At 44.2% G+C, this 27755-nt stretch overlaps 1 protein-coding gene across 11 annotated transcripts in view; it reads left to right on the top strand.

The window, feature by feature from the left end:
• Positions 1-27755, top strand: part of NEO1 (neogenin 1) — a 167535-nt gene that overhangs the window by 54151 nt on the left and 85629 nt on the right. For all 11 annotated transcript variants that reach the window (XM_051796379.1, XM_051796371.1, XM_051796378.1 and 8 more), the window contains exons 3-5: positions 14529-14804; positions 17916-18069; positions 25134-25270. In XM_051796379.1, the coding sequence (XP_051652339.1) occupies positions 14529-14804; positions 17916-18069; positions 25134-25270 (567 nt within the window). The remainder of the gene's footprint in view (positions 1-14528; positions 14805-17915; positions 18070-25133; positions 25271-27755) is intronic.

Below are 27755 nucleotides of genomic sequence, written 5' to 3'. Positions count from 1 at the left end.
GGTGGAAAAAGCAGGGTTTTGCTTTCTTTATGTATAAACAACCTTAAAATAACTTCTTCTACTTACATGTTTTCTCTGCTCTCTGTTGTAAAACATTTGGGAAGCTCCTCATGGCAGGTGTGCAATCCTGACAGGACTGGGAGACAGGTAGGGAAAGGCCTGAAGACAGATAAAGGAGGGCTGGGGGTTGTGTTTTTCTGTTCCTTGAGCGTCAGCTGTGAACAAGGAAGTTTGAAAAGTAACAACCAACCAAATGCTTCAAGTTTTCCATTAAAAAGGCCAAGTCATAACCTCAGCCTTGGTGTTTGGAGTAACCTTTAGACTTGACTGGTGACAGCTTTTATTTAGGAGGTAGAAAGCAGTAAAGGAGTGAAGTTTGCACATAAAAGTAAAGATTATGGCTAGGGAAAGTGCCTATTTTCAGTCATTTGCTTATATCTCAGGGCTTGGGAGTGTCAGACTGTGTGTGCCTTGTAAACAGCATAACTTGCAATTCCTGAGTAAGAGTGAGACTTCAAATCCAACCAAAAAGAAAAGGTAAATAAAGGGCTGTAACTAAGAAAAAGCCTATGAAGCAGTTCTCCTTTGTTTCTCTAATGATGTTTGCCAGCCTTTTTCAAACAGTTTTTTTTTTTGTTTTGCTTAATAAATGTCTCAAGGTAATGAATTTTTCCTGACTGGGGCTCTGGCATCTCCCAGAGCTGCTGCTTCCCATCGTTTATATTCTGGTGTTGTTTCCATTACCGTGGCTTGTAACGTTGTTGGGAAACATCAGCAGCGTCAGAAACAAAAGAAATGGGGTTTTTATACCTTGAAGGAGTGACTTGGAGAGTCTCTAAATGAGGAATATGTTTCTGAGCTTCTTGGCAATGAGGACAATAAAAGCAGTTCTCACACACTTCTCTCAGCAATTCCCACCTCCCTGCATGGCTGCTGTTGGGATTAATTCTGCTGCTTTCCACATGAGCTCCTTCAGCCTCCTGCCTCTGTCATCAGCCTGCTCTGTGTGATCATTAGGTGAGGTTAATGGGGTTAAAAATGAAGGTAAAGCCAAAATACCTTCCGAATCTCCAGTTCCATTTCGCAGTGTCCACGGAGAAGGTGCTGTTTTAATTGGGCATTTCTAAAATGATGGAATCTTTGAGAGCCTTTTAGTCCTTGGGAAAAAAAAAACCCCACAACAAACAACACGGCAGTTGTGGTGAGTTTTGTTTTCAAAAAAATCTTTGCTAGAAAACACAACAAATACAGTGTAACCCAAGGCAATATGGTTCTTCACCATAACAGAACTAGTTGCCCCTTTGACTCCCGTTGGCCTGACAGCTGCGTTATGAGGTTATCGATCAGTTCCCTGCAATAAAAACTGTACTTCCCTTGTCCAGGACTAGAGGAAATGCTTGTGACACGTGTTCTGTATTGCCTTATGCCATCCTGTCCATCAGAAACCTGCCCCAGAGCATCCTCTGGCTGCACTCCGCAACCTCCTGCTGCTGCTCCAAAAGCTTGGTCAGATGTGGGGTGTGAAGGGTGTGAAATCCTATTTACCAACCCAGCCAAGAGCTGTGCCAGACTACCCTGAGTTCAGTCCTGTACTTGGGGGAAGGGTGGTTTGGTTGCTGAAGGCTTTGGACTAAGTGATGGAATATTTAAATTCTGGTTTAATTGTTTTGGTTTTCTGGTCCTCATTTGAATCCCTCAGTTTTAACAGTGGTTTTTAATATTCCTTCCCGCCCTCTTGGTTTTAATTGGAAGCTCTGGGCTGTGGTGAGTGTGGGGATAGTTCTCATAGTAAGATCTCTCCTTGGCCTCAGAATTCCAGTGGGAGGGAGGTAATTCCCCTCTTAATGGAGCAGTGGTATCTTGGGTTCCTGTGCTGTGTGTGGTGCTGCACCTCATCCCTTTAAAAGGGAACAGTGTGAAACGTGGGTTGCATGTTTGAACAGCTTCTTACTCATTAAATAACTTCACTGCCTGAAAAGGACAGTTCTGGTGAGTCACTTGGGCCAGGGCAAGGGAAATCCAGTAAAAATATGTTGTGTTTCATCAGAGAAATGAAGGGATACAGGGTTGGAGTGTTTAGGCTCAGAACTGCACTGTTTTCCCCAGGAGCCAGTGGATGGTGCTGAGCAATTCCTGAGTCCTGCAGGAAGGGCTGACAGGTGCTACACTGAGATAAGCTCCTCAGATTATTGAAAGGGCTTTCTGTATATCCTAACCTGATGGATCTAAAAGGTTTGGATGTTGGAAACTGCAGCTGTAGGGTGACTGATGGTGCAGGGGCTGTGAGGTGACAGAGGGGCTCAGGGACCCACTGTGGGAAAAACAACCCCAAACACAAGTGGAGTGCTCAGGCAGGGGCTGAAGGAGTTGTGACAGACAGACTGTCTTGGGTTCTTACCCAGTGTCTGCTTTTGGCAGTGCTGTGGAGGTGTGTGGGCAGGGAAGGGATGGTGGCAGGTCACCAATGTGCTTTTTAAGAACCTTTTCTGTGCATGATAATCCATGAGAAGCCTTTACCCTTTGGGTTTTTGGAGGGGTGAGAAATCAGAGTTTCTGTGGCAGCTGAGACTCCTAAAGAAACTGATCTTTGCCTTCTTTAGATTTAAAAAACAAGTCAGAGATACGATAAAATACCACATTGTGAAAGAACACTGGAATTCAGCACTTGAATTAGTCTGTATCTTGGATTTCTGTGCTACTGCACCTCAGTTGTGAGGTGTTAGCTGTTCTACCAGACTTCCAGGAGTAAATCTTTGATTTTTAGGAGCTGCAAACAGCAGGAAATGTGTTGGCTTTCTTTAATGATCAGCAGTTTCAGGACACATCTCTCTCTTTCCCACTAAGTGTGGGCTTCCCCAGTTTGGCTCCTGCCAGCAAATGAAGGATGAGGTTGTCATCACCTGTTTCTTAGGGCAGGGGAGGGAGGGAGGTGTGATGGTCAGACAGTCCCTATAATGAGCAGGATTTCCTCATTGTTGCAATGGGTTCAAACTAGGGAAAGTCAAAGAAATTGCCTAATTTATGTAAAGCCACAGCCCTTTAATCAGTGCCTTGGTACAGTGTGTTTTCTTAATTGGCTTTTGAAATGCAAATCTGTCTTTGATACTTAAGTGCCAGTTAGATCCTAAGAAGGGTGAAGGGTTGGGATAGCTCTTGCAAAACATGGATTAAAAATGCATTTACAAAGTTTTGGGCAATTGTGACTGTAATTCATCTTGGAAAGAATAAATTTATGTGTATTTTAATAAAAAGTACAATGATATGAGCTGAAAAACATTCCCAAGATGATTTTCCCCAGTCACTATTTACTATGGTTTGGTTGAAGCTTTCCTAAAGCTTTTATTGAGAGAACAGATACAGAAGGATCTGGAAGTTTGGAAGCATTACTGGGACACTGAGTTTGTTCATTCAGATTTTTTGGCTCTATATATCCATTTAACTGCTCACTAAATTATTTGTTTTACCTCTTGTCATCTTTTTCCCCCATATCAGTCCAACTGGTTTTCTTCCTCTTCTTCCACTTGTCTTTGCATTTGATAATTCTTGGCTTTGAGCTTTAAGTGCCACTTGCTGAATTGTGACAAGGCAGCTGTCCCTGCCTTGGTACTGACTTCAGGTGTGTCCAAGTTTAATTCTGAGAGCCCTTGGGGATAACTTAGGACTTTTTTTCTCCTACCTCAGCCAAGTAATCTCCTTTCTCAGTTAAATGTTAATAAAAATGTTATTTTCCAAACCTTAATTTTGTAATTCCTCTTAGAAAAAGTACAGGAAAATCACCTCTTTTTACGAGATGCTCCTGCCATGTAGTGTCAGACTCTAAAATGGGTCACTGGAAACCTCCAGAGTGTGTTTGTGTGTGAACTCCAGTCTCCAAAGGTCAGCACAGACCCTGCAGGGATGAGGGTCCAGCCCCTGAGCTGGGCTTGGCCAGTGGGATTTTGATGCATCAGCTCTAGGGAATGAGCTTCACCTGAGAAATTACTCTGGTTTTTAGCTGGTTGCCTTGCCCCTTTCCAAGGTTTATTTGCATGTGTCCAGCTTTGGACTTCCAAATTGCTGACTAGAAGAGCTGGGAGGAGTTAACTGAGCCAGAGCCAGGAGATGCAGGTGCCTCATCCTGCTGTTATTGCAGCTCATTACACCATCTCCAGAAGATCTGCAGGTTTGCCCTTTTCTCAGTGGGCCAATAAAGAATTTCTCTCCACTAAATTGAATTAGAATATTGCTTTTTATAATGTGCCTAGATGCTGTAAATGAGGAGGGCAGGTAGAGATAAATAATTCATATCCATTACAGAGTGGATACTGCCTGTCTTTGGATGACAAGCAGCAGGTAAAGCTGTGGCCAAGAGGTGATTATCCAGGACATTCCCTGAGCACAGCTGGTGGGAGAGAGAGCAGGATCTGGATGGACCTGAGCTTGCAGAGCACAGGGTCACAGATGGGTTGTGGTTGCCAAACTTTGAATGGTCACAACTGAACAGTGTTTTATTTCTTCCTGGGCTCTGTGTGTGTCTGTGCCCTCCCTGAAGGGTGAGACAAACGGTCCCAGCTCCTCGGAGATGTGATTAGGTGGGAAATAACAGCACATTTTTACCCAATATTGCACATTTCCTGTAAGAGCGAGGGGAAAAGATATGCTCTTGATCAGATCTTCATGAATAAAGAACATTCTGTACCTTGGAATTGGAAAAACCTAAGAGCAGAGATACTTTAGAGGAGGGTACTTAAGAGCACTTAACCAGTAAGTGACACGGGTGATAAATTTTCCTTGCACAAATACATTTTTTTGTGGAAAAAAGCATCTGCATTTTCCCTCAATTGGCTCAGATCAAAATGCATTTCTTCATGACAGGTAAATGGGAAAGCTGGTTTTAACACAGCTGCAGTTTGTACAGGTTCTGTCAGCTGTTACTGAAAGTGTGAGAGTTTAGACATTTAAGATAATAAATGTTCTACCTTATGTGTCATTTTCAATTCTTACAATCCACATTTGTCCAGTTCAAGTAGGGAAAAAAGAATATCTCTGTGAACCTTTGGACTGGTCTGTGTTAGTGCTTGGACTGAAGGCAAAGGTTCGGGTTCAGAACTTACGATTTTCAGTCCCAGGTTAGAAAAATGCATTAGTAGGCTTTGCCATTTACTTACCCTTTTCTTGAGTAGTAACTGTGGGAGGTGAGAACCAAAGTGATTGAGGTCATTGGTGATACTGAGCCTTCACTTCCTGGCTGTGCAGCCTGGGAAGGTTTGCCTGTGAGAGGCTTCTGGTGTATCAGCTGTGTCCTTTGCTCTCCTGTTTCAACAAAACTCAAAGAAACAGCAAAACAAAACAATGTTGATGTTTTACTCTGCTCTGGAAGGACTCCTGGACCCCTCCCGTGGTGTTGGAGGCTCAGGGTGCAGTGTTTCTGTCAGAATTTGGATGAATTCAGTTCTTTTTACGGGGTATGGCAGGACAGCATTCGAGATTTGTGCGTGGCCGAAATAACTCTTGAAAAGTGAATTGGAAGAAATGTAACAAACTAAATCTGTTTCCTGCATGATCTGAAAGTGTTGGAGGGATCAGCAGGGCATCTGGACTCTGGAGAGGAAGAGTGTTGCTCTGATCCAGGGTCTCTTGCCCCTTGGGCAGCAGTTGGTCCATCTCCTGTATATCTGTGGTGTGCACGCCAGGAATTGCTTCATGTGGTTCCTCGAGCCTGGTTTCAAGTCCTTGTCTCTCCAGTCAATTTATCTTCGTTTTTAGAGTACTGTGTTCTCTCCACCAGCCCCTGAGAGCAGCACATAAAGTTCAGAGCCTCCTGCCCCATCCGAAGCCTCCGCCTGTGGGATTGTCCGGGGTGGAACGGATCGCTGGGATGGTGGGGGACAGCCCCCAGCAGGGGAGTGGGACCTGCTTGTTTGGAAACTCCTCATTGATGTCTAATGACCAAGTTACAGCTGAGGTAGAGAGACTCTTAATTTCCCAGTTGAATGATATTAAATCTAGTTTCTATTGAAAAATGCAGGTTTTCTTAAGCGTTTGTATTTAAAGTTTATGCCACCTGATATCAAACAAAATCAAACAGCCTATTCTGACTAATACTATCCCTGTCCCTAATTCTGTGGGTCAGTGAGCCAGTTAAAGCTCATTTGTGCTCGGTGGAGGGTGACAAATCCTCTGCTGAAGCTGCAGGACAGGGGGCACAGGGAGATCTGTAGCACTCGTGCCTGAGCTTTCTGCTTTATTTATGATGTAATAGTACTGCTCAGAGAAAAGCAAACTAATAGGTACTTTCTAGAATGAAGTTCAAATTCAGTGCAATGCAAGTCTTGTAATGAGCAGAGAGAGGATCCTGTGTGCATTTGATCAACAGAATTGTCTTTGTGATGACTTACAGTAATGCAAACTTACTGTAAATCATCAGAAGTGGAAGCTCTTTGCAGTGTACACTTAGATCTTGACCTTTGCTTTGGAAAATATGGAAGGCAATGGAGTTAATCTGTGGAGAACACGAATTCTGTGGAAGGAGCTTTGGTGCCAAATCTCTGCTATCCCCTGGGCTGACTCTGGATGGTGAGACACGAGAACAAAGTGAGACCATGTCGATGGTGCAGCAACACCCTGAACAGGAAACTTGGCTGAACTTTCCTCCTGTGTTAATATTTTCACTCAAATCCGTATTTTCCCTTATTTATCTCTCCATGTCAGCACCAGCAATCCCTTTTGGGATTCTGCTTGACAGGTTTGTGCAGAGATTGCTCCCGAAATCCCAGCCTGTCAGGCAGGTGGTGGTTACATCTGCAGCCTGTGTTCTTTGCTCCCTGCCTGTCCCAGCACGGGATCCAGCAACATATTTCAGCTTTATTGAGTGTCACAGTGAAGAGTCTTTATGCTGACATTGTTCAGGCTTTTGATGGACTGAATATGGTGTTTGAAAATGATAACAACCTGTAGTGTCACCCCCTCCCAAGTGAAAGGGGGCACAGAAGCAGGGAGGGTAAGAAGGATCGAGGCAGAAGTGTGTCTATGATTAATTCTTTATCTTTCCGTAATTAAAATTCAAGAGGAAGTCTTGAATAATTGAATAATTGTTTAAGGTCATTAAAATAATTTTCACAGAGGGAAATTATTGTTAATAAGGAAAAAATTAAGTTATGAAACTTGTGGTTGAATTCATGAGGTTAGTTCTCGGTAACATCTTTAAAAGCATAGAATGTGTGTCACCATTCACATAAATATATGAGAAATAAAGATGTTAAAAATTATTAAACCCCCTACAGCCCCTGTCCACTTGCATCTATAACCCCCTATTTCAGGGGGAATATGGGGAAATGTCTCTAGGTAATTTCCAGGTTTCTGGAAAGGTGTTGTCTTCCTTCTCCAACAGCTTCTGAGGTCAGTCCTGGCTTAAGACACAGTCAACTCTGCTCTTTAACTGAACAGATTAAAATGAAGCAAAGAAAGGCTTCAATATGGAGAAAGCTTTAAAAAAACTCCCTGATGGGATGAGCTCCCCTGCCAGCAGCTGATTCCAGCGGCGGAGTGTGACAGTCCCACCTGAGCTACTCCCCTCTGGATCCCTCCTCTGAGCCGCAGTCTTGTCGGATGATTTGCTCCTTCTACGCCTTTTAGCGCTCCTCCTTTATTCTGCCACACACCCCTGTTGTCTTCAGACATCTGTGTCAGCTGCATGTTTGTGTCTGTAGAAGTTCTTTCTGCTTTGTGTTCCCGTCTCCTGTCCCGTCAGCCTTCGAGCACTTGATTTTTGCGGGGTTTCGTTGCTGTTCACGCGCTCCGAGTATTTCTCAGAGAAATTGTTGAGGTTATTTCCTGTCTCTAAATGCCTGTTGTCAGGTACCAGCTGTCTTTGTCACTGTCTATAGAGTTGCCTGCAAAAGTTTTTCAGATCTTTCCTTTCTTCCAGTTCCTTGATAAATTTATCCTGACAGTCCTCTCTGTGCATTAATCTTCTTTGAATGGCTTGTTCACATGAGCTTCCGTAATTGATAGCCTCGCCTGGGTCTAAAATTATTTAACCTGTCAAGCTCTTTTCTTTCACCACAACACTCGGATCTTATTCTTCTTTTGTTATGGCTCTCGATTTTGTTTTAAAAAGAGTAATTGTGAGCCTGTAGGGTTTTTATTTTTAGGCAGTCTATTGATGAAGACCTGAAGTTCCTTAAATGATGAGGCAATCTGTGTGCCTTATCTCCAGGGCTTCTCCTGAAATCCCACAGGGTTTCTTCATTGGCCTCACTATTAGAATGATCTTCAGCAGTAGCAAATAAATGACTCCATAGTTTGCATGCCCTCAGTTCATTTCTCGTGGCATTAGGATTTCTTCGTGTGTTTCTCAGAGTCTGTGGAGTTCAAATTCATTGTGGGCACTGCAGCTTTTCCTGCTGCTGTTGGAGCTTTTCTGTTTGGCCCCTTTAACTGCAAGTCCTGTCTCCACTTTCAGTGGTACTGTTTCCCCTACTCTCTTGGCAGAGCTGTTTTTTCTGTGCTCCTGCACCATTCCTTGCAGCACTTCTTGAACCTGACCATGTGCCATGACTGACATCCCCCTGTTACTTTTCTTGTAGTTGTGGTTGTCATCAGTGACCTCTCTGTTCTTGAAAATCTTCCTTCAGTCATTTTTCTTGCTCCCATTTCATTCCTGGAAGAATTTAGTGATCTCTTCTGGATATCACCTGGATAGAACTGGCATTTGATTGTTTTGCCAGGCAGAACGTCAGGATGTTCTGATGTGTCTTCCTAGTCCAAACACCTTTTAAAGTTTTTGAATGTATGGTAGATATTGAGAAGGAATCCTTCCCTGTGAGGGTGGGGAGGCCCTGGCACAGGTTGCCCAGAGAAGCTGTGGCTGCCCCATCCCTGGAAGTGTCCAAGGCCAGGCTGGATGGGGCTTGGAGCAACCTGGGCTAGTGGAAGATGTCTCTGCCCATGGCAGGGGGTGGAATGGGCTAGCTTTTAAGGTCCCTCCCAACACAAACTGTTCATTGTGTGATTCTGTCTTAGTCTTGCTTTTAGTTTGTGGCTCTGTGGCAGAGCTCAGACCCAACGCTGAGAAGGGCTGATCCGAACCTCACATTCTTGTAATCCAACCCGGTGCTCCAGGGCATGGTCAATTTTGCTCCAAGTTTCCCTGTTAGAAGCTTGTTTTGACACGTTTAATTCTGCTCCTCTTTGCACAGTATTTTGTGCAGTGTTTTGTTGTATCTCTCCACAGTTTTCTGTGCAGCTTCTCTAGATCATCATGTCGTTGGATAATTGAGCTGGGAAGGGACTTGGGGAGATGTGGAGTTCAGGTGCTGGTTCAAAGCAGCTCTGAGGTCCCACCAGGTCACTCTGTGCATTATTGTACATGTATAGGTACATATGTCTGTGTGTCTCACTGATGTGTCCTCTCCCTTTTCCTCTCCCTAATTCTGGCCAAGGGATACCTTTATAAACCAGTGTGTTCTGTGGTGTTCATGCTGCCAGGGCTGTGTGTAACAGGGTCAGGATTCTGCTCTTGTACTGAAATTTCTCATTCGTGCTGTGTGTTCCACGTACCTCCTGCTTTTGTTTAGCCAACAAGGACTTTGGGTAGGTTTTCTTCTCTCCACGTTATAATCCATGTAAGAATACTCTTGCCCTCTGTCTCCTGCCTGGATTTTAAGAGCCATCTCCTGCCCAGAGCTCTCCTGCCTGGATTTTGGGCCAGGTTTTGTTCTCTCCTGTCTGGATTGCCTAAGCAAGGGGGGAGAATGGTGTGCTAGTTGGTGTTTGTGGAAAGGACTGGAAGCATCTGGTCTCACCCTAATTCAGGTAGTGCTGGACTTGTGCTCTCCAGGAGTGTTTTGTAATTACAAAGTCTGATCCATTTGCTGCTGAGATTCATGAAATATGTCCTATTAACAGCGTGTATTTTAAGCCGTTTCACACCTCTGCCACTCCAGCAAATGATGCTGAATAATGCTGGGGAGAAGGAGCTGTGATAATTTAATGAAGTGTCCACAGATGGCTGGACTTATTAATTTTTTAACAGGGTTGGGGTGAGAAGCTGATGCACTAACAAAATATGCAGCATCTTTGTGATCCGCCGCGTTGCTGAGGGATAACAGATGTTGGAGCCATCCTAACAATAGGGAATCGTGTTTCTGTTCTCTTGTGTGCCTGAAATCTTCACACTTCCCCAGAGGCTGTTTGGATAAGGGACTAATAGCTCTGGATTTGTCATGAGCTCAAATTTGCTTAGGCAGACAGGGATGGGGAGAAATTAAAGTGTCTTAAAATTGGGAGCGGTTTGTGGGATCACTGACAGACCAGTTTAACTTGGAGGGTGGGAGTGCTGGGAGATGTGCTGCTGGAGTTAGTTCAGACTTGGGTGAATGATGAGAAAAGTGTGAGAGTAATGTTGGACATCAGAGGATTTTCACAGCTGGGGTACAGGAGGAAAGGAGTTTGGAAAACCTGTCGGCTGCTCCCGTGCTTTGCTTTTTCCATATTGCATTAGAAATAACCAGGGGAGTGACAGGGAAAACATTTGTTGAGCACATCGAGATGTCACAAAAAAGGCCTGAAACCAGCCTTGGGAAGCAGTTAATTGCACAAACATGTAATGGGTGTGTGTTTAGAGCTGTTTAACGCTTATACAAAGTGTTCTCTTAAATTCCAGTCTATGCAGGGGCAGTAGAAGAGACTCACATGATGAAAAACCTTGTGACCACGTAGGAAAGGTCCACAGAGAGGAGGGGATTCCTCTGCAGCTTTTTGTTCCTTAAGGACGAGGAACCTGTACTCGTTTTCTTATTTCTCTTCAGCACTGTTGGTTTGGCAGGACTGATCCCAAAAGGTTGGTAGGATTCTCAAGGGGTTTAAATGTGTGTGTGGCAGCAGCATCCATGTTAAATCAAATGAAGCATTTCTAGTGGCTGCTGATGGGATTTAGAGGGAAGGCAGGACTCTGAACTTGGTTACAGCACTCGTGTGAGTTATTTAGTAGTTGTTGATTATGGAAGGTTTTCTTCTTTCAGTCTCCTTGGAAGTGATTGGCACTGGCCACAGTCACAGAGGCTGCTGGGCTGGATTGGCATCAGGGCAGTGAATTCCTCCACTTGTGCAAACTGCAGGAGATGAAATACTGGCTCCATTGACGGCAGCAGACGACAGCCAGAATTTTAACCATCTGTGTTTTCCAGGAGCATGGGAATTATTGCTCTTCTAGGCACATCTTTTTCAGAAATGGAGACAATGGGCCACAAATCTCAGTAAGGCTTAGACTGGGAATGCTGATTGAATGCACCACATTTGCATTAATAGATTGTTCATTCACATTCCTGCCATAGCTCTGGGCTTTGATGAGAGGAGGGGAGAGACAAAAGGAAAGGAGAAAATAGGGACAGAGTTGGCTTTCCCCCCTCCCTCCCATTTGCATTGTCCTGGCAGAAAGTGTGGAGTCTGTGATGCATCTCATTCCCTTGTGTGCTGTGAGAGTCACACTGTTGCTTATGTGTTCTCCTGTCTGTGTTTAGAGAACATTCCAAAAGGAAAATCATCCCTCCTAAATTGAGTTTATTAACCTGTGTTCTGCTAGGTCAGTAGTATTTTCCTTTGGTGTCCTGAAATCGATACATAATGTATGTGAGCTGACACAGAATGATTAACGTGTGTACAAACACCAAAAATTGTCTTTAATATCAGAACCCCAAAGTGTCATTTATCATTGCATTCATTTGCCAAAAGATGGGATGATGCCTTCAACTGATTGCCCTGCAATGTGTGGGTAAGGAGTGGGGGCTGCTCCCTCATTAGGAGTGTGCTTTCCATCCCTGGAAATGTCCAAGGCCAGTTGGATGGATTGTGGATCAACCTGGGATAGTGGAAGGTGTCCCTGTCCATGGCAAGGGGTGGGACTGGATGAGCTTTAAGGTCCCTCCCAACCCAAACCATTCTGGGATTCTGTCATTACATCTTCTTGCTTAATCTTGTTGGTTGAAGTGTTTGGGAAATAGAAACTATTGAGAAAAAAGGCACCAACTTTTTAAGAAGTTATTTTTTACAATAGTTTTGAATGTGTTTCTAGTGTAAATCGAAAGACTGAATTGGCTTATGTGGTAATGCAGTCAAAAAAGATTATAGGAAGTTATGGAAATTCAGGCTTAGAAGCTGTTAATTGATATTTGAAGAGGAAAAGAGCAGGTCTGTAATGACAAGGTCCTGGACTGGGAGAGGGAAGAGTATTTTCTGGTTGTGTTCTGCTGCAGGAGGTGTGCCTGCACTCTGGCACACGCTCTGGGACCTGCTCCTGTATTTATAAACAGGTCTCTGAATTAATAGTAATTAAGGCCTGTATTTGGAGTGCCTTTTGTAATCCATCATTATTGTTTTGTGGTTGTGTGTTGGCTAAAGCAAAGGCTCCTCCTCCACAGTGGAGGCTTTTAAGCAGTGCAAATTGCCAATAATTGTAGAATAAGAGAAAATTACTCTTTAGGACAAAATTATAGCCTAGTTTAAAATGTATATTTTAAAAACACACAGGACTATGATGAAATAAAGGTTTTAGTGGCGTTTAGGATGACCTGGAAAATGAACTGTAATTTCATTGCTGGTGAGTAATGAAACCATCTTAAATACAGCTTATTCAGCCTCAATGGAGCACCTGCACACAACAGAATGCACAAAGCCTGTCTTGTCCAGGAAGTGAATAGTACTTGTGAGGGGGTTAAATTAAGGCATATTTGAGCTTGATGTTAAAAAATTGCAGGGCTTTAATCCTCCAGGAACATCCTCACCTGTGCTTTTAGTTGCCAGTGAGGTCATTGTACAAGTGGTGGTTTGTGGAGCAAAGAAGGGAGGTGAAAACAGAGCTCAGGGGCTCCCCTGGCAAAAGGAGGAGATCCAGGACCCCCTTCCAGGCTGGGCAAGGAATTGCCTTAATGTGCAGGTGTCTTAATAAAGGAGAATGTTGAGATAGATAAGAATTGGAGGTAATTATGACTTTTAATGGGTTCTATCAAAAAGGAGATTTCCTGAAAGATGCCTCAGAGACCAGGGTTTAGAAGACCCTGCTTAACGGCCTGATCAGCCATGGAGCTGTAAAACAACGTATTTACCTGCAAAATGAGCAAGTGTGGCACGTGCAGGAGACACTGGTACTGTTGCTGTGGCCTCGAGGCTCTCACAGGAGGAGTTAAATAATGCTCCAGGGGTGGAACTTCTTAGCACAGTGTGCAAAGTCAGGCAGGTCCAGGGATATCCTTGGGATTGTGCTGGGTTGGGACAGAGGGATGGAGGATTTAAAGGAAAAGAAGGTGAGTTGGTGGGTTCTGGGATTAATTGTAACCTGACAGTGTGCAGAGAGTCACTGAGCTGGTTCAGTGGTTTGAGAAGGTGTTTTCAGTTTTGTAATATTTCCATGGATGTTTGTTCTCAATATGTCATTCTGCCAGTGGGGCATGGTGGGACAGGAGGGGACATGGAAGCAAAAGAGGTTCTGACTGGATTTAGGAGGAAGTTCTGCACTGTGAGGGCACTCATGTGGTAGAACAGGTTGTCCAAGAGCTGTGCAGTCTCCATCCATGGGGATATTTGGGGTCTGACTGGACAACTCCCTGAGTAACCCTCTGACCTTGTAGCTGACTCTGCTGTGGCTGGGCCCCTTCCTGCCCAGGTTATCCTGCCATTCTGTGCCTTTAAAGGTGCACAGGACGTTGGGGAATGAGGGCAAGGAACTGAAGATTGTAGCTTCATTAAGCAGGAGGAAAGTTGAAAGAAAGAAGTTGTGATTTTTATGCCTATGAATACCTTAGAGGGAGGAAGTAATGGATAAATATCAAAGATGCAAAATAATTAATACCAAAACAAGGTCAAGATCAAAGGACCAGAAGTTGGTTTGAAATACAGTGGGAGGGGAAACTAGAAACAGAAAGTTTTTCAGAGGAATGAAGCTGTGGAAGGAGCCTCCAGGTATTATTCTGAGAGGGGAGAAAGTTTGTAACAGTTGGAGATGAGCCTGTGCAAGTAAGGAAGTTTTTCATTGAAGTGAGAAAAACCTGACCATGTGACATCAGATACTGCTTCTCCAAAGATTTCTGCAGAAACTGGAGAGCAAAGATCGGATGCTTAAAAAGAAATCACAGAAACCCTGAGGGATTTTTGGAAAGCAAATAAGGATCCAAGCTGGAAATTACAGAAAGTACCATTTAACTTAAGAAGTACATGTGTTAGATACTTTATTAGGCAATCAAAGGTAGTGAATATGGACAGGGAGGACTAGAGGAGATGGAGTTTTGGCACCAGGGTGTCACTGATAAGCAGCACATGGTGACAGATTGTAGTAGGAAGCTCAAGAATTGGAGAGAGGATGGAAAATCCTTCCCTTTTCTGCCCCATTGCACTGAAGAGCCACTCAGTGTTTTTGGTCCGTGGGTGTTTTGCATCCTTCAACATCAAGTTGAAGCCTCTGATCCCAGTGATTGTTTGTTAACCCTTTTTGAAGGAAGAAGGAATCACGAAGCACCGAATGCCTCTGACTTGTTCCTCTGTTCACTCCCGTGCAGGCCTGCCCAGGTTCACGAGCCAGCCGGAGCCCACGGCGGTGCCCCGGGGCGGCAGTGCCGTGCTGAGCTGCGACGCCAACGCCGACCTGGCCCCGTTCGTGCGGTGGGAGCAGGACCGGCAGCCGGTGCCGCTGGACCAGCGGGTGCTGCAGTTGCCCAGCGGGGCCCTGGTGATCAGCAACGCCTCCGACAGCGACCGGGGGCTGTACCGGTGCCTCCTGGAGGGCTCTGCCGGCCCCAAGTACAGCGACGAGGCCGAGCTCACAGTCCTGCCAGGTACCCGCGGGCGTGCTGGGACACGGGGCTCCTTCTGCCTCTGCGGGCTCTGAGCTCTCTGCAGGGGTTGGGGAAGGGCTGGAGACTCTCCTGTGCCTTCTTGCCACACTGAAGTGTTCAGCTTTTAAGGGATTTCAGGGAAAGATTGTTTTCTAAAGTCCCTGTTTTCAGGAGTCCCACACTTACTTCCACTGTGACATGATGCAAAGGGGGAATCTGCTGTTTCTTTGAGTATAAACATGTGGGGATTTCTGAGTTTCTCAGGTTGAATCCCGTGTTTCAACTCCTGCTGAATTTTCCCAAAGAAATTGGTGCTTAGTCCCTCACTCTCAGGATGCTTCAGCTGAGGGGTTTTTAATTGTCCCAATATTCAGGAAATTCCGATTGTGTTAACAATGGGCCCTTTTAGGAATTCTCCAACTCCCCAAAGGAAGATGACTTTATTTTGGAAGGTTTAGCAATGCCTGTTGTGCTGAAATGTTGAGATATTTTTATAAGAACAGAAGTCCAGCGCTGATGTCAAGTGTTGGTACCCTGAGTGTGTTCTGTTCCCAGTGACTTGCACAGAGCTGTGTCACCAGCTGCTCCAACACAAAGGTTTGAAAAGTCACTACTAGTAGGGCAGGAATGTGCATTGTGCATTCCCAAACTGGGGATGTAGGGGCTGTGTTTTGTATGGGGTTTCCTAATTGTTTCCAAAGCTGTCTCCTCTGAATTCATCTTCATGTTGGAATTCTGATTCAGTTGTTCCTGCCTGGAGAACTGCTGGAGGAGTTGCTGAATTTCCATCCTGGAGGCCTCCAGGGTTAGGCTGGGCGATGTCATGGTTGGCCTGACCTGGTGTGGGCAGCAGGTGGTGGCACCTTCAGGGATCCCTCCCAATGAACAGTTCTGTTGCTTGTGACTGTGGCACTTTTCTACCTAAAAGGCTGAAATTTCTGTAGAATACCCCAGTTTTCCAACTGCAGCTCTCTTTTGAAATCAGGGTGTTTGCCAGGTTTGGAAATGAATCATGGTTGAAGTAGGAATTTGAGGCCTTTCCAAAGCAAAGCCCTTTCTCCTTCAACTAAGGATACAGGTTTTGAAGAACAGCACTTTGGGAAAAGGTACTTAATTGAATTATTGTAGTTTAGATTGCCTTTGTGTTTCTGCAGCCCTTCAAGTGCTTAAGACTTCTCTGATTTTTGGCAATTGGAGATTACTTGATAAACTTCCATATTGCATTGATCTTTTGGATTCTTTTGGCTCTAGATATGGTTTACTTGCTTTTTTAATGCTTTGCTGAAGATGATTAAATAGAATTCTGTTAGGGAATACAAATGATGCTGTTTCTTTGCTTGGTCATGAATCTGAATGTATCAATAGTGAAGTTTTGTGAAATCCCTCCCAGCAGGCTTTTTTTAAAAAGTGGGATTAAGCTGTTGAAGAGAAAGCTCCCTTAATCTTGATTGGCCCCATAATTGATTGTTTGGTCTGAGATGTATTTGAAAGAAGGATTTGAATTAATCTGTTCTTTATTCAGTTTATTCCCTTTTTAAATTGTTATCTGATATGTGCCTGACAGTGACCCCACTGCTCTGCTTCCCAGTCTTTGAAATACACACAACACACACTTGGATTTACATCCATGGACGATGTTCTGCTTCTTAAATGTTCTACTTTTTCTTATACCAGGCTGTCACTGAGCAGGAGGGTACATTTCTGAGCTCTACTAGTTAATAGCAGGTACTTTCAAACATAGGAATACAAGGGGTAAAAAAACCCACTTGATTTTTGGATGCAGTTTGCACTCACCTGGGAGCTGAAGTCCGTTCTGGGAGCCTGGAGCAATGATGGGCTGTGTCTGTGGTGAACGGTCCCAGCTCCTCTCCTCCTGTAAGGATTGGTGTATCCCTGTTCCTGGAGCAGGCAGAGCAGTTCCTGCTCACAGGGAACGTGGGCAGAGCCGTGGGATGGTTCCTGTGTGGGCCCCAAACAGATGGTGAGATCCAGGACTGCTCAAAGCTTGTCTGCCCCTGCCTTGGGTGGCTCTGAGACGGGATTTCCACCCGTTCTGTTCCTCAGATCCCTGGCAGCCTCCTCAGGCTGTACCTTGGAGCACGTGTGTGCCCTGAGCTCGGGGCTGTGAACATTCCTGTGCTATTTTTAGTATTTTGAACTGAAGAACAGCAAAACAACAACTCTCAGAAATGCCTGCGAGTATCACATCGGGCCTGAGTGAGACACAGCCATGTCTGAGTGTGATGAGACACAGAAGGTGCTTCAGAGAGCAGAAGCAGAGGAGGTGCAGAAGAGTCTGCCCTATTTAGGTGGCCAAAAATAATTTGAGGGCTTGTCTAGTTCTGGAGCTTTGCTGTCATCACACCTTCAAACACACATCTGAGTACTGAGTGCAGCAGTTAGTGCAGTGTGAGCAGTGGGAGTAACTAACTCAGCCCAAAGCTGTACCTTGTGGGTACAGCTCGTTTGCTCTGGTTCAGGGTAGACACAGAGGGTACAAACTGTAGTAACACACTGAGGAAATGTGCACTTGGCTTGTGCTTGTTCTTAAGGTGGAGGGAAAAAAGAAACAAATCCCTCTCCATCCCAACTCGGTGCAAAACTAATTCAGAGGATTCCCGTTTTCATAAGGATGGAAAACTGGTGGGATGTAAAGCTTGTGGTACTTGTGTGCACATTAGCTGGTTGTTTTATTCCACTTAGGATGACTTTCTGCTGCAGTAATTTCATTTTCCAGCATGTAAAAGCACTTCCTCAGTAGCTCCCTGATGGAGCCAGGGGATCTCCCAAGGCTGGCTGGACAAACCCAAACCTGAACCTTTCTTCAATAAATCTCTGCCCGCTGGTGCAAGTTCCAGTTTCAGGGCTGTAGCTTTGAGCTGAAACAGTTTCCCAGGGAGTTGGAAGAGTGAGAATCCCAAAGGTGGGGATGTCTGGAAGAAATGGTAACAAGGCTGGGAGAGGCTCCAGCAGAGACTGTGGGTGGGGTGGTGATGGGATCCTGGGGAGATGCAGGACAGGAATGGGAGGTTTCATTTGTGGTTTTCTTTGGCTCCTTGTGTTTTGGTGGGGGCTTTTATTGGTGTTCTGTCGTGTCCAACACCTTTGCAGAGCCCGAGGAGCCGCAGCCCCTGACGTTCCTGAGGCAGCCGTCGGCCCTGTCCAGGCTGAGCGGGCAGAGCGCCCTGTTCCCCTGCGTCGCCACGGGATTCCCAACTCCCTCCATCAGGTGGACAAGAAATGAGGAAGAGCTCCTCACAGAAGGGTGAGTGGTGGCTGACATCCTTACCTTTATCTCACAGCAGAGTAGGGGTTTGGATTAGTGCCCACCTTCCTTTGTACTGAATTTTAAACCAGAGGGGAAGAAGCTGGTTCCCAAGTGCTGGAGGGCTGTGCTGGGACAAGGGATGTAGTTCAGGAGATTTGTGGAACAGTCTCACAGTACTTTTTTTTTGCAGCCATCTGAAACCAAGAAATCTTACTTAAAGCAGGAAGGTTATTAAGAATGTATTACCTTTAGGTTGCCACTGGAATAAAAGAAGCAATTAAGGGAATAAGGACTCTGCAGGAAAACAAAGACAACTTTGTGTTGGTGTATTATGTGTGTGAAGCCCTGCACTGACTTTCTGCAGTGAAAATGTCCATTATGTGTCAAAATGTTCCACGGGAGTTTAAGGATAAATGTTTAAAGCACAATTACATGATTTCTCATGAAAATAGAGTATTAAAATGTTAGACATGATTAAAAAAACAGTGTGGACTTTCAGAAATGCATCCAGTGAAAACACATTGTCATTGCTGGTGTATTCACTCAAAATAATGTGGTGGAAAATCTATATGAAAAAAGCAGAACAAATCTTATCAAGACCATTTTTGTGCCTCTAATGAACGTACTTACCAGAACCAGGAGATTACAACCAGGCACTTGAATGTTCTCCGTGTCCCCCAAAGCCAGGGGGAGATTAACGGAGCCCCAGGTTAATCTTGGAACAAGGAGAGGGAAATTGTGGTGTGGCTGCCGCAGAAAGCAGCCAGAGCAGGGCACGAGTCTCTGCAGCAGCAGTGATATAATATATCTCTTTTTTTGGCAACTCTTAAATTAAAAAGGTCCCGGGGCTCGTAATTTGAGCTGTCGTGGCTGGGGGGAGCCCTGGGGTGACCAACAGCTCAGTGCCCTGAGAGCTGGTGCCGTGTCAGGCTGATGGCCCAGGATTTAGAGCCTTTCTCGTCATAAATGTAAGAAATCACTTGCCTTTGGAGGCTGCTGCAGGCTCCTCAGAGCTGCACAGCCCAGTGGGATGAAATGTCAGGATAAACGTGCCTGGTAAGAGCTTAATTTGTTTTCCTTGTGTGTAAAGTGGTGTCGTGTCACACCTTTATGAATTTCTGCTGCCCCCCAGCCCATCCTGCTCTGGGTTATGGCATGTTCAGTGCACAGGGAGGTTAAAGCTCACCTACCAGAGAGCTCTCCTTTTATTTTCTCCTGGGTTTTGGAAATACAGAGCCCAGATTTTCCAACCCTCACCTGAGTACAGTGCTGGAATTCCCTTAAGAGCTCTTCTGTGAGGTTGCCTGTGATGACTCCTGAGGGCTGCACAGGGATTTTCAATTCTCAGAATTCAGAGTGAGAAATTGTTTTGGAGGGCTGAGGCATAACATGACTAAATATACTTGATCTTTATATGCACACAATTTGAACCAGGTCTGACCTGATTTTCCAGAATATTAAGTGTTAGTTTTTTAGTATTATGGCCCTTTGTTACAAGAACAGGTTCCAGTTGACTTTTTAATTCTTTTTTCTTCTTGCAACACTAAGCTTTTTTTTTTCTTTGTCAGTGAAATGTGTGCTCACCATAGACTTTACTTTTAAGGTGGATAAAGGAGGGAATTTCATCTTTTTCCCCTCTGTAGGAATAAGATTCCTTCATTGTTCCCTAAAGTGTGCCAAAGCTCCTAAGTCTGACACTGGTGACTGTGGCTTAACAGGAAGAGATTCAACCAGCAGAAAACAAAGAGTTCTTAAACTCCATTTACCCCAACAGCCATTGTATTATTTGTTTGAATAGAATAACTGGAAAATCTCCAGAAATTAAGATTCTTTGTTGGAGCAAAGCCTGCAGTTACTGCTGCTAAATAGCTACCTTAGCTTGTTATGCATGGTCTGTTAATGTAATTACAAATTAAATCACATTTAATTTGTACTGAAATCCTCTTTTGTGATAAAAGTACGAGTTTTCTTAGCATGGCTTTTCTGTAGCCAAAGTAAAAACTGATCCTTTTTATCTGGGCAGGTTTTAATGTACCTTCTCTCTGGGAAAAGCTCTGAAATGATGGGTTTTGTTTAGACATACACCCAGACCAGACATTAACATACATATATGTAGGTATATACATATATATTGACACATGTCTCTATGTAGGAAACAAAATTTGGATGTTTTGGGCAGGTATGTCCCTAATTTTGACCCCTCGTGAAATGATTTAACACACAACCTTGTTTTGACTTTTGTCCTAACTGTGGTAATTAATCTAAAGGAGAATTAAATGTTTACCTTTCAGGCTGCATTGCTAAGGAGAATATGGGTAGGAGCTTGCATTTCTGGGAAAAACAGATTATTTTTAAGGGTTGGGAGTGGTGAGGCTTTGGAATTAACTACGTGTTATAAGACCTGAAAAGAAGGGAAGGTGATTAAATGTGATGAATTATTTGTTGAAGACTGCAATAAGATTTATGTTAATGGATAAATGTGAGTAAACTTGAATGATGACAGTCTTGGCAGTTGTTCTGACAGCCAGCCTGTAATGCAATATATTGTGAAATTAGTTTGCTGTGATAAAATATTTCCCAAATTAATTAGAGTGGAAGAGAAGGAAGCTTTGAGTGCTGGGTGAGAAACTGAAGTGAACACAGTGCTCAGAGTTTCCATTGTAGTAAAGCTCTTACAACTTCAAGGAGTCCTTTCAGAACTTGCTGACTTGAAGATTTTAAAGAAATATAATTGCTGGACCACTGACTTTTTGGCTCTTCATAAAGAAGTCCATCAAAGAGTAGGAATGACCCAAGTTTCACCTGGGACCTGGGGAAGTTCTGGTTCCTCAGAGCTGAAGAGCAAAGGAGTGTTGGGAGGAAGGGTCTCAGTGCTCCCCCCAGCCCTGTGCCCTGCTCAAGGTGTTGCTGTTTTGGGCTGCTCCTCTGAGACCTCCCTTGCTGTGTGCACAATTCCAGAGAGAAAATAGCACAGGGTGGAAAATCAGACCCAATAACAGGCACTGGGAAGGTGCTGGACTTGTGCTGACAGCCTTCCACGGAACTGGCTCACCAGTCCAGCTGGTAACCTTGATAGATTGGAATTTTCTCAAAACTCCATTGATTGTAAGGAAAGGAAAAGGCCAAACCCTGTTCCAGGTTGAGATTTAGCCCCAAATTCGAGCTTCAGAATCTGAAGGAAGCCCCTGGACTCGTGTCTAACCCCTGGCAGGGAGTGCTGGGCTCGTGGGTCTGTAATGCTGGTACCTCAGTGGAGCCCTCCCCGTTATCCATGTGGTTCAGCAGTGGGAATATCCATCCTGCTTTTCCAGCTGGATTTCCTCCATAAACTCGGAATGAGCAATATCTCTGCCAGGGATGTAGAGAATGCTGAGTGAGGTGGAAGGAAGGGATAGGGACATCTCTGTTTCTTGCCAAAATAGGAATTCATGTAAATATTGGAATAAATCTTAGGTCCTTTATGCAGAACTTCCTGAAGTGAGATCTGCTGTAGTGTCAGTATTATCTGACACACAAGGCTGGGATGGAAATGGTCTCTACTGGTTAGAGTTTTTCAGACTTGAGCCAGCTTTGAGCCTTCCTTAAAAATTTTAGAAAAGCCCTTTCATAAAATTTAAATTTTGTTTAAATATCTGGTCTGGGCAAGGATCCTGCTGTGGGAGGGTCTGTTCTTCAGCAAAGGTAGAGTCACTTCGTGCTTTTGACAATTCTGAACTTGGAAAGTGAAGTTTCAGGTGGCTGCCAGGGGGGGTTTTCAGAGCTTGGGACACAGGCAAGAGTCTGAAAGGTTTGGAAGAGGATCTACTTTGAAAAGTTGCCCATGTGTGGATCAGGATGTGCTCCAGCATCTCTGTGGTGTACCTTGATTTATACTGGGACACTTCTGTGGGGGGAAAGTACAAATGCAGATGCCACAAATTCTTTAAAAAGCTGCAGCAGGTGAGAGGGTGCACCCAAAATTAAACCATTGGAAGGGCTGGAGCTGTAACACTTTAACAAGGCTGTTGAACTGGAGCAAACTCTGCAGTGGGTTGGGGCTCTTCAGTTCAGCAGAACTTCATGTCATTGTAAAAACCCTGCAGCAAATGGGGTTGTGCAGGTGATAACTCCCCACAGCGAGGAGGTGGCACAGCTGAGGTCTCGTGTGCCACGTTCATTTTATGCTGCTGCTGCCTCTACTTGTGTGATCACATCCATATTCCAGGTTTTTTCTTCCTCAGTGCTTCCCAGGAATGTGTGATATTTTAATTATTACACAATTACTGTTTGCAGGGCTCTCAGAGTGATTGGGACGAAGTGAATTACACTCGCCCAGCTCAGGAAAGGTTAAACATAGCAGAGTAATTATGGAGATTTTTCTGGTAGTAGATTCCACAAAATAATCTAATTTACTGTCTAATTTTATCTGCTGTACTTTACCAAGACAGCAAATAGATTATAAGATGTTTTGGGAATAGTAATTTAAAAGAGGGGGGGAAAAAGCCCAAACCTGAGGGTATAACTGGCAGTTTGACTACAGTAAATTAATAAAGACTCACTGTATTTTGTGATAATGAAACACAAAAAGCCTGTGAGTGAGGCATCCAGAGCAGCTCAGTAATTGTGTATTAGGGGTATGTGAGTGAGGGATGTATGGAATGCATGTGAAAGGCTGGAATTTGATTTTCCTCTTCCCTGACATATGAATGATCAATCTTTGTTGTTTTTAATGACACTTCAAATTATGTTATCACTTTTATATTAGGCTGATTCTTTGTCTCCAGTGCCTGAAATCTGATTTCTTCACTCTTTTGTGGAAATGCTTCATTGTCCTTACAAAATTAAGATGTTTTTACTTTATTGCAAAGGCAGTTTTCATTTAAGCCCAGGATTTTTCCACAGCTAATGCACACACAGGGAATCACTGAGGAGTTTGTTTTCTCCCATTGAATTTGTAATGGATCATGTGTTGGTAGATTGGGCTCAACTCTGGGTTTTCTTGAGGAAAATAATCCCAGAGAACATAAACATGGCACACCATAGTGATGGCTGAGCACTGTATAACCCTGTTCCTTGCCAAAAGGAGAATCCATGGAAACACCACTGGGTCACAGGTGGTTTGTGAGATCCCCTCTGACAAACTTTTGTTGCCTAAGTGGCAACACCACTAATTTTTAATAGTTATAGCAATGTCTTAACTGCTGGTTCATAACCACAGCAGTCTGGTGCCTCACCATGGAGATGTTACTTTTCCAGAGGCTGGCAGTGGGAGAAGGAGCAGCCTAAGGCCCAGGTAGCTTTGGGGTGGGTAACAGTGGTGGATATCCTGAAAAAGGCACTGGTATCCTCAGAATCCTGTTATCCATGAGGTTATTCCAGTAGCCTTTTACCATTCCTTTGGGACTTGACAGGCTCAGCTCCCTCCCTGCCTGTGTCCTGCCTGTGTCCTGGCTGTCCCTGGCACATCCAGCACATGTCCCTGTTGGCTTCAGTCCTCCCAGGTTTCAGCCCAGCCCTCAGCACCTTCTTTGCTACTCACATTAATTCGCCAAAACTGACAAACAAATAATCAAAGCAGGTGTTTTCCATGATAAAAGAAGGTAGAAAACTTCCTGTGTGGATGTGTCAAGGCCCAGGCTTGTCTCACTCCTGTGTTTTTCTTTAGGCCTGGTTTTAGTGCAGCCTCACCCTGTCTGTTCCCACACACAGAAGCCTCAGTGACATTCTCAGCATCTGGGAAGCTCTTCATATGTTTTTTAAACTCATATCTTCACTCAAATTCCCTGCACTTCTTCCAAACCAACCCTTTTGTGGTCCTTCTGTTACTCATGGGAATGGGATGGCTTTCCTTAGGGAATACCTGAATAGGGACATCTCTGGATGCTTTTAAGGCTGGTTCCTGTCACTTAATTCCAGTAATGGTTTTGTTTGCTCTGCTTTTAAATGCATTGAATCAGGCATTTGATCAGCAGTTATGGAAGTATCATAAATCAATATTTATGTGGTAATTAGTGAGATGAGCCAAAATCTTTGTGTCCCAACAATTTCCTTTTCCAAACAGGTGAGGATTGGTCCTACCAACATAATTCTAGGAATTTCAACAAGGTTGGTTTTTGCACACTGGCCACTCTCTGTAGGGACCAAAATTAATTGTGGTAATGTATTTTTAGTTCCTATTTTGGCAGAATTCGATCTCTTCCTGCCCACAAGCTGTGGCTCAAGGATGCCAGGCAGGAGGCCCCAAGTAGGCTCTTCCAACTGGAATTAAGAAAGGTTCTGGGTCAGCATCCAGGCACGATTTGTGTCTTGGCTTGGGGTCTTTTGGCATTTTGCTCTTGGCATTTTACTGTGGAAACTTGGAGTGTTGAAGGATCTTGGAAGGCTTGAACAAATCTGTGGTGTGGTGTAAAGGGCAGTGATGGTCAGATGTGGCTGGAGGCTGAGGGTGCTGCACTGAGATCAAATGCCACATTTGTCTCCTACATTTAGCATCAACAGCAGATGCTTATAAGGATTGAATGAGAAACTCTTCCCCCCCCTTCACAAGTCAGAGGGGGAAGTTCTGTACAGACACTTTGTCACCTGATGAATTTATATTTTGAATTGTGTTTTTTTTAACCTGTATCTTTTTCTGCAATATTTCATCTTACAGAAATGGCTTTTCTTTTCGCAAAAATTCAATTACTATACATTGTCTAACGTGCATTACTGTTCCTTGTGCTGTAAAGTCTGTCATGTTATATTCACTCAGCTTTCAGCAATAAGTCATTCCAGCTGCATCTGCAAAATGCATTTTTTTTAATGATGTGGTTATGATACTTCATTTTTCTCCAGTTCTGGCCGCTCTTGACTAAATACCTCGGCTCACATTTAATTAAGAACAACTGAAGCCGCAAGTGCAAAAAAGATGAGCTGCTCTTGTGGAATTGATGGGGTTGAACTTCATTGGCAACGTGAAGCCGAGGTTGGAACTTGACGGTGTAATTAAAAATGCTCCCTGTGAGGTGGTTTTGTGCACCTGGCACCCAGGAGTGCCCTGTGGAGGGGGTGTCCGTGGAGTCACCTGTGTGTCTGTGTCCCAGGTCCGGGCGGTTCCAGCTGCTGGCCGGGGGCTCCCTGGAGATCCGGGACGTGGGCGAGGGGGACGCCGGGACCTTCACCTGCATCGCCGAGAGCGGCAACGACACGGCGGCGGCCCAGGCAGAGCTCACGGTGCAAGGTAGGGCAGAGACCTCGCTGCCAGGGACAGCACTTCTCCTGGAGACTTCCCTCAGGAGTCCTGGGCTCTGGTACAGACCCTGTTTTACCTGGGTAAAACCCCTGGCAGGGGTTGGTGCCCCATTAAAAAATAAACAAAACCCAACCCACGATGAGGAACCGCCCTCCAGTCCTGTTGTAAATGTTGGTGTGTTACTCTGATTTGTTATTCAGACTGCTTACAGTTCCATAAATAGTCAAATATTGTATAACACAACTTGAGCATGGTTCAAAGCTACTCTATATGCTTATATAATACCAAATGTCATGCACTTATTAAAGGAGGACAAAGGCCACAGCGTGGCTGATCACATCTGGAAGCTGACCTGTAGTACCACAATGTAGGTTGTCTTTGGAAAGGACATATATAATGTATTTTTGGTAATCCTTAAGTATACTGTTGTTTTCAAGGAGCTTGACAGAAGATAAAAGCTGAGATATTTAGTAATGTGCTGGTTTATTGTGTGTATAACTGTTCTGCTTACTTTTGCAAGCTGTTCTTACCAGAAACAGCACTGAAATATTGATAATGCTGTCTTTAAAACATCTTACTTTTTAAAAAAAAAAACTAAAACAGACTTGGTAAGCAAAGAAAGTAGACTTGATAAGGGATGGGGAAAAATACAGATGGAAGTTTGCCTTCTTGACCTTTCTTACATTCTGTGAGGAAATTGTTTTTATTAACTGGATTTTAATAAGGGTTTAAAATTCTTCAGGTGGAGTTTCATGGCATGCACAAGGGGTTTGTGTGTGCAGGGTCCTTGTAAGAGCTTAACTGACTTGTTTTACCAGGACTCTGGTGCTACAGCGTTGCTCTGAGGGGATAAATTGAATCACTGAACAACCATGAATAAAGGCTTACATAGAGATAAAACCTCTGGGACCAAAAAGAAAGCCAACAAATTCTGGTCATGCAGAAAACCTCCCATGTTTTCTTACCTTATATCTTGGCCAAAAAATAAGGATTTGGTGCTCTTAGAAGTACTCACATGCTTGAGGCTTAAGAGCACTTGCTGATGGTTTCACTCCCCACCATGGGCTGGGTTTAATTCAGTTCCAGCCTCTATATTTTACAGAATTGGCTTTGTGTTTTATGGGCAGTGGCAGCAATTAATAACATTAATGATACGATGCAATTAAGCAAGTCATGGATAAGAGTGAGATTATGGCCTCAGTGTAGGACATGCAGACAGGTCACTGGGGGATGAAAGTGAGCTGGAGAGAGCTCTTTTGCTCCTTATCTGAGCTAATGTAAAGGATTTCCTCAGTTGGTTGTAAAGATTGAGAATATGTTCTGCCAGTTCTTCTGTGCTGAGTTTTTGTTCCATACCTGGCACTAGAAAGAAAATCCTTTAATGCTTAAGTGTTATAATATATTAAAGATGCTACAGAATGCATTTTAGATAGTGGCATTTCTGATTTTACTTCTCAGTTGTAATCTTAATTCTCCTTTCCTTTGAGAGGTCACTGTGGGGAGTAATTGTATTTCTGCATTACTGTACTTTGGTGAAGGGTTGAATGGCTTGAGTAACTGTTATCTGATCACTGTATCATTTCCTTCTGGACTAGAGAAATTGTCATCTCTTATACCTAATAACAGCATGATTTTGCTTAATTTAAGCTCCTTCTACCATTCTTGGAAATTAGTCTGGCAGAATTTCAGACAAGAAATCCATTTTTTGGGTACTAATTCCCTTGTCTCTCCTATTTTTCTGCCTCTCTCCTTGAAGCCCCTGGGTTTTTTGTTGGGAGATTTCAGCAGCACATTTGGGGCTGTGCCAAGGCAGCCAATCCATTCTCCCTTCTGTGAACTTTTCAGTGGGACTCTGTGCTGAGGGCTGGGGAAGGTGCCATTGCTTGGCAGCGTTGGGGCAGTGAAAGTGAAAAGAAGGTCCTGGGGTGTCTCTTCCCTGAGATTTCCCAGCAGTGCCAGGGACAGATTGACTGAATTTTCCAGCCTGAAACAACTTGCTTTATGCAATTGTAAGGTTAAATTGTACCAGAGTAAAAGGAATGCTCATTAAAGGTTACTGTGCTCCAAGAGCAGCTTTTCTCTGTCCTTTAGCAAGGATGTGAAACCCTGGAAGGCAGCACATGTCTCTGGTGTGGTCCCAACAAGCTGCCTTGGGCTGGTTGCTGGAATACTCATTCTTCCATTGCAGTGAGGATGGAATTCCTGACCATCCCTAAAGGGTGGGGTACCCTCAGGGATCTCACATGAGGCCTGTGCTGTGCTCAGCTGGCAGGAAATACCTGTGTTTTACTGGGGTCCGTGGGAGATGGCTGCAGAAAGCTTATTGCCAGCTGCATCCAGGTGTGTAAAGTCATCACCCTGGGAGTTCATGGGGTTTTTCTGTTAAATTTGGCACCATTTTCAATCTGGATAAATGGTACCTTGAACTAATGCAGTTAGATCCTGTTGGTGTCACTTAAAGATGCCATGCATT

This window comes from Manacus candei, unplaced genomic scaffold (genome assembly GCF_025592945.1).
Source record: "Manacus candei isolate 608988 ecotype Guabito, Panama unplaced genomic scaffold, ASM2559294v1 h1tg000046l, whole genome shotgun sequence".
Taxonomy (NCBI): domain Eukaryota; kingdom Metazoa; phylum Chordata; class Aves; order Passeriformes; family Pipridae; genus Manacus; species Manacus candei.
This window is presented reverse-complemented; position numbering and strand designations above follow the sequence as displayed.